Source organism: Vigna angularis, chromosome 9, assembly GCF_016808095.1.
Source record: "Vigna angularis cultivar LongXiaoDou No.4 chromosome 9, ASM1680809v1, whole genome shotgun sequence".
NCBI classification, from domain to species: domain Eukaryota; kingdom Viridiplantae; phylum Streptophyta; class Magnoliopsida; order Fabales; family Fabaceae; genus Vigna; species Vigna angularis.
This window is the reverse complement of record NC_068978.1, coordinates 30,905,468-30,912,613: the sequence shown is the minus strand read 5'-3', so window position 1 is coordinate 30,912,613 and position 7,146 is coordinate 30,905,468. Positions and strand designations below refer to the sequence as shown.

The window sequence follows — 7,146 nt, the reverse complement described above, 5'->3', positions numbered from 1 at the left end:
ATATATGATAGTGGAAGGAAGGTGTGTCTGTACTCATTGTGCATGAACAGTGATGTATAGAGAAGAACAACATAAAAGTGGAGGAGCACGAAGATAACACTCAGCACTTACACTGTCATCATTTTCCTACATACCCATTGGCCATGTGTTGCCAAAGCAAACACGTGGAGAAAGTAAATAGGGACATTGAAAAAGACAAGACAAAATGTCCCAAAATTCTCTACAGTTGTTTCCATCATGAAACGATAAAACAAATGCTGTTTCAAATGTAACAATCCATTAACCAAAGGAAACCATAACTGTCACTTATTTTTTCTTGGTTGTGTCACATCATTTCCATGGGTCGGTTAACGTGGTTTACTAAAAAATAAGGCAAGTTTTACTTCATTGCGTAAATAGGGCACATGCAAAGCAACTTCTCGAAGATAGAGGACAATAAAATAACAGGGAAAGAAAAAAAAAATATTTCTTCGGATTAGGAGATTTTTAATGAAATAGGATCAGAAGCGTCGCGACCGGAAAGAACCCCTCCGCCAACGACGATGGTGATGGTTGTTGAGGTGGTGAACAGTTGAAACCAAGGGAAATTGAAACCTACTGAAATAGAAACAACAAAAAGGGTAGAAAAAAAAAATTAAAATTTCGGGAGAAGGTGTTTTCAACACATGGTTCCAGAATCTTCTTCCACCCCATCATCTAGGGAACGAAACCCACTTTGAAAATCGAGTTTTGGGAAAAACCCAAAAGGAAACCTGGGAAAGATCACGGTGGGGGCATCAAATTGTTGCGTATCCGGACTTGTGGGAGAGGGTTGAGGGTGACACTGTGAGGGAACAGTGAGAATAAGGTTTTGGAGGTGAGAAGAAGGGTTAATGGCAGAAATAAATTTAAAGGGGAGTAATGGTGGTTTTCGAAGTAGTTTCTACGGCGCTGAAGCCATGGAAACTAAAGGAGTTTGCGCAATGAGAGAGATCTGTCACCGACAATGGAAGAAGCAGTGATGGTGTTTTGGTTATAATTTTCCAGGTTGAGCCCTATTCCCTTTTTCATTCAGCTAATTATTGTTGTGACTTTTACTGAGAGTATTTTTAAATCGGTAAGTTTATTTTACTTGTGTTTTCAAAAGTTAAAAAATTTCACATAATATAACAGTTTTGCATAAGTAGATTATGTGTATGTCAACAAATTTTAACGTTGTCTGTATAAAAATTTAACAGACATAATTTAATTGATTCAAATTTTTAAATATTTAAACTCAATTGAAACAGTTTTATAAATATATAAACTCAATTGAGACGGTTAAAAAAATAAAAATCTATTTCAAATTTTTCAACAAATATGAAGAAAATATTAGGGTTTAAACCTACTTTTGAATAAGTCATGTAGATAATAAGTAAGTAAACCCTACTTTTGAATAAGCCATACATAGTAAGTAAGTAAACCCTAATAAACCATGCATAGTAAGTAAGCTACCAATCATGCATTGTTTTTCTGAAAAACATGTTTTTTGTTCTTACATTATGATTGATGAAACTTCTTGAAAAAAAATTTTCAGGGGAAATTCAGAATCAATGATAGTGCTCTTATTGAAAACGAATACGACCTAAGATTGTAGATCACAAAACCAAGTGGGTAATTAACCTATCAATGGATGAAGAAACACTCTCCAACAACAACGATTAACAAGAAATTTATTAAGTCAAGAATTTCATTATTATATATCATCATTATTTATTTGGCCAAAAAAAAAATCTAACTTTATATATGCTAAATGAAAATGAAGGTATAAAGATACCAATGTTACAATCTACTACATCTCACCAATTGAACTTTCTCTCTACATATTTTTCCCTTTAGATTTTTCACCAAAGCATTCACAAATAGTTTAACTAATTACTCACAAATAATTTTCAAGAAAAAATTTTAATTAATTATTCACTTAAGATAATTGATAAAAAAAATCACTCACATTTATCTCCATTCTATGTCTCCGTCCATTGCTATCTAAAATAATAAAAGTATCCAGGTGTGGTTAAGATTTGAAATAAATTTGTAATATAATATACGTGTTAATATAGTATGTATGGTTAAATCATAAAATAATATTAATATGATACTTAAATTAGGCTGGATTTTACAATTGATGTTTTAGAATAATACATTTCTTATCTAAATAATATTATCATGTGACAAAAAATATTGTTTATCAAACAAAACAACAATATTAATAATACATTATTATTCACAAAAATTATACTTTTGTAAGAAATATTAATTCTGAAAAATATTGAAAAGATTATTTTAAATACAAATCAAATATATCTTAAAGGGTATATTGATCTACTTTTAAAAGTTGAATATGTTTATAACAGTGTGTATATCAATAACAATACAAGGAATGATCGTAACAAGCTCACAAATTAATCAAAATTTATTAACATTTACTAACTAATATAAGAGAATATAATATAAGTTTATTAGAAAAAGACAAGTTTCATGATGAAATGATATGGCTAGCATTTCTGAAATAAATAATGATTAAAAAATGTTATCAATTATTACTTTTTTATTATGAGACAAGATGTGTGAGGATTTGATTTGATATTGCACCATTTGTAATATTCTTCTTCCAAGTGCTGAATCCATACTCAACAAAGAGAATATGTAGAATATGCTATTAAAATGAAATAATTCATTTATTTCAAAAAAAAAAAAGAGAGAGGAGATTTTAGTGGCATTGGTCATACCCTATTCCATTGTGTATTACACTATTATCACTACTAAATATCATGACACTGACTACACTACTCACATCAATACCCACAAAAAAAAACATTACAAACAAATGCATAAACATAGGACTGCTAAAAATATGTTATATTTTGTTTGATGTGTTCTCCCAAAGCACTAGCAATGTATATATGTATTTAAGAGTTTTAAATCTAGTAACTATGAGATCTTATAAAAAAAATTCATTTCAATGAATTGGTGTGTCATGGAGAAATTTCTAAAATTAAAAAATGAATTTCATATAAGAAGTCAAGTCTTAATAATATTTTAATAATTAACTTAATTTTTTTTAAGTTGTAAATTGAGTAATAAATAGAAAATTATAAAAATATAGGTTATTACAAAACTTCACTATTCGAAAAGAAAATCATAAAAAAAAATATTAGTGGATTAAAATGGGGTATCATTGTGACCATTTAAAGTACGATAAAATATGTTATAAGCCTCTTATATGATAAATTTTTAGGTAAACGATCGCATCATATCATAGAACATGATTACTATTATTAGGGGAAAAAAATTGAAAAACCTTGTTCACATTGAAGCACAATGTAAATAATTAAAAAAAGAAAGAAGAAGAAAACTTAAATATAATAGGTGAAAAGTTTAGAAAAACTTTAATTGAAGTGTGTAAAGCTGAATATATGCTTAAAACGCATATCGATAAAGTGTTAGTAATTGAAAATAAAAATTTGTTCAATGTAAAGAGGAAGAATGGTGGGAAATTAGCACTGTTAGGTATTGATGTACAATTAATACTTTTATTTGATGTACAATTAATAATTACAGTAAATAAAAATAATCTTAAAAAGGTATAAACTAAATTTTAAAATATTAATAATAGTTCATAATAACTTAAAAAGAATCTTAAAAACTATAAAATTAAACATTTAACCATATTTAAAACTATAATTACCTCAAATACTTTGTCAATATAATAAACCATCATATCAAATATGTTCTATTTTATATTTTCTAATATAAGATGAATCATATCAAATATGTTCTATTTTATATTTTCTATTTTAGAAGAAGAAAAAATTAAGACAGAGATATGTTTATCTTTTTTTCTTTGCTTATTTTTGTATATATCTATGTGCTTTCATAAAGGAACATGCAACCTCAGGTATACTCCTAAATAGAAAATATTTACCAACAATCTTACTTAATGAAAATTCATTCCTTATGTTTTATAAGTTCATCACTTTTCAGATATTAAATTTCTCTCTTCTCATAATTATAAGTTAATCCTAGTTTTTTCAACAATTTTTTTTTCTATAAGGTAATACTACAATAAGTAGTCTCATTCATTAAATTCAATATTTGAAAACTATATTGATCATACATATGAACATCTGAACCTAACAAAAAAAAATCAACTATCAAATCCAAAATAACACCACCAAATTTCACTTGCATGAAAATTGTGTTGTCTTGTCTTTTAATAAACAATTTGAGAAGACACACATGTGTATAAGATTAAATGAATAAAACAAGAAGTTATTACAATACATAAAAAGTAAACATAAATATTTTACCAAAACCAAAAGGTGATCAATCATATTTCAAAAATAGTCAACCTCATTATCATTCTCCACTTTCTTCTTTTCCCCATATATAAAGGTCATGCAAATACATAAATTGCAATAGCCATAGTTACAATAATGAAGCTTGCTATGAGAGTAGCTTCAATCCAGCCACGTGCATCATCCTCTATTTCTCAATACAACCCTACTTGTCCATTTTTTGAATCCAACATAAGCTCACAATTCAGCAAGTCTTTGCCATCATGGAACCAACTCAAACCTCTCTCAACCAAATGCAACTTTCCCAAACTTAGACACAAATGGAAGCAATACCAAGGAATTGACCATTGGGAAGGTTTGTTGGATCCTCTTGATGATAATCTACGTTGGGAAATTTTAAGATATGGCCACTTTGTAGATGCTACATATAACTCTTTTGATTTTGACCCTACTTCTCTTACCTATGCTACCTCTCTTTATTCAAAAAAGTCACTTTTGAAAAAGTGTGGTCTGGAAAATTATGGGTATAAGATATCAAAATATTTATATGTCACGTGTGGAATTCATGTGCCAACATGCATAAATAAAATTTTCAAAAAGTTGTGTATCAAATCTAGTTTAGTCGGATACATAGCAGTATGTGTAAATGAGAAAGAAATTGTTCGACTCGGCCGACGAGACATTGTTATTGCTTTTAGAGGAACGGTTACATGTTTGGAGTGGTTGGAAAACTTACGAGTCTTCTTAACAAACTTGCCAGGTCTTGTCACAGGAGAAGATGATGTTGGTCCCATGGTGCAGAAAGGGTTTTTGAGTCTTTACACATCCAAAACCTCTACACGTGCAAGTTTGCATGAGATGATAAGAAAAGAGGTTGGAAGAGTGATTCAAAGATACACTAACGAACCTCTTAGTTTAACCCTAACGGGTCATAGTCTTGGAGCCGCACTTGCGATTTTGAGCGCATATGATATAACCACCACTTTCAAGAATGCACCAATGGTTACCGTTATTTCATTTGGTGGACCTCGTGTGGGAAATGAGAGTTTTAGGAAACAATTGGAACAAAAAGGGATTAAGATACTAAGAATAGTAAACTCTGATGATGTTGTTACAAAAGTTCCGGGGTTTATTGTGAACTTAGATGAATTGGTAAATAATGAAAATGTTGGTGTGGGAATTTGGTCAAAATGGTTGTACAAGTACATAGAAAACATGCAATTGGAATATGTTGACATTGGACAAGAGTTGAGACTAAGTAGTAGAGAGTTTTCATGTCTCAATAAGAGAGATGTTGTTATGTGTCATGACCTCAAAACATATCTTCATTTGGTCAAAAACTTTGTAAGCTCCTCTTGTGCTTGCAAACATAAAAAGATTCACTCCATTTAGCCATGAACTTTTGGATCATCTCCATGTATTGAAGAGAAGAAATTGTAATTAGTAATATCTCTTCTCTCTTAATTATGTATTTTTCTTATCTTTTTTGTGAAAAAAAACTCATGTTTATATAATTTATACCATCCTGTGCTTTAACTTTCTTTCTTTTTGTAAGATAAGGTGGGATTTTAATTTGAAACTTGATACTTGAACCAGTTAAGAGGTTTTTGAAACTTACTTTATAATCAAACCCTATTCATTGTATTAAGATGACTAGTTTGTTCAAATAAAAGAAAGATGATAGTTACATAGATCCCATAGTCTAAAAATTATGAAATTGCTTTAATAAGTTAACGTTTCTTTCTGATAAAAAAAATATTAATATTTTATAAATACTTTGCACAAAATTGTACAAATATTAATGTAGATTATATATATATATATATATATATATATATATATATATATATATTATATTGTCAAAAAAAACTTTTGATAACATATTTAAAATATTTTTTTCATGCTAAGAATAAACTTATAATATTATAAGTAAGCTAAGATTATAATATTATAAATAAGTTAATATTATAAGAAGACCACAACTAACCTTTGTCAATTTTTATGTGCATTTGTAATGGTCATGTATTATATTTTTTCTAAGTCATCTTTCAACAAAATATTTTCATAATATATATTATTATAATATATGTTACATAATATATATATATATATATATATATATATATATATATATATATGTGTGTGTGTGATTAATAAGTAACGGTTTCGTAATTATTTTCTAATACTTTATTATAAACAAAGCATATGAACGATGTAAGCCTTTGCGCCATAACTCGAATTATTTATGATATTATGTTGTATTATACCATTAATAAACATGCTCTAACATCCCAAAAATATAGCTTTAAATTATACTCAAGAGTCCTTACATTCATAATAAAATAGAACAGTTTACAAGAAGAATAAAGTTAATTTACAGCTATCCTAGAATAACCATAAATTTACAACTTTACACAAACCTATACTAACACAGCTCATAAGATCAGACTGATCATTCATACAAGCAACGTATTAAATCGAACGGTCTTTTACTAATACAAAACCAGCACCAGACCGAACGGTTTTACCCTAGCAAGAACCATCTTCTCCTGCCATCGCCTGCTCCAGAAAAACTTCAGCTCCTTCTGCTCACACCCACAGGGTGATCATTGCAAGGATGAGGACGACCGAAAGGACAACCAAACAAGACAGAAAAATAAGGGTAAACTAGTGTAATTTAATTAACTATGTAAACAGATTACTCACATAAATCTGATATAAATCAATCAGTCCATCATGTAACAAACAATCATACATTTCCACCCATAATCGTACCATAATGCATGCATTGACTGTTCACTTTACTCTGACTGCCCAGACTGTATGAATT

The 7,146-nt window shown here is 28.8% G+C and overlaps 1 protein-coding gene across 1 annotated transcript; it reads left to right on the top strand.

The window, feature by feature from the left end:
• Window positions 1-4,453: 4,453 nt before the first annotated feature.
• On the top strand, window positions 4,454-5,767 carry LOC108346799 (phospholipase A(1) DAD1, chloroplastic). Its single transcript, XM_017585846.2, has 2 exons — window positions 4,454-4,671; window positions 5,077-5,767. Exons 1-2 carry the CDS (start codon window positions 4,455-4,457, stop codon window positions 5,706-5,708), a joined length of 849 nt encoding a protein of 282 aa, XP_017441335.1. The 5' UTR covers window position 4,454; the 3' UTR covers window positions 5,709-5,767.
• The last annotated feature ends 1,379 nt before the right edge of the window (window positions 5,768-7,146 follow it).

Excerpts from the sequence above, each read along its gene's own strand:
- LOC108346799 (XM_017585846.2), top strand. The coding sequence starts at position 4,455 with ATGAAGCTTGCTATGAGAGTAGCTTCAATCCAGCCACGTGCATCATCC. Across the intron at positions 4,672-5,076 it reads AGGAATTGACCATTGGGAAG|GTCTTGTCACAGGAGAAGAT; the intron begins GTTTGTTGGATC and ends CAAACTTGCCAG.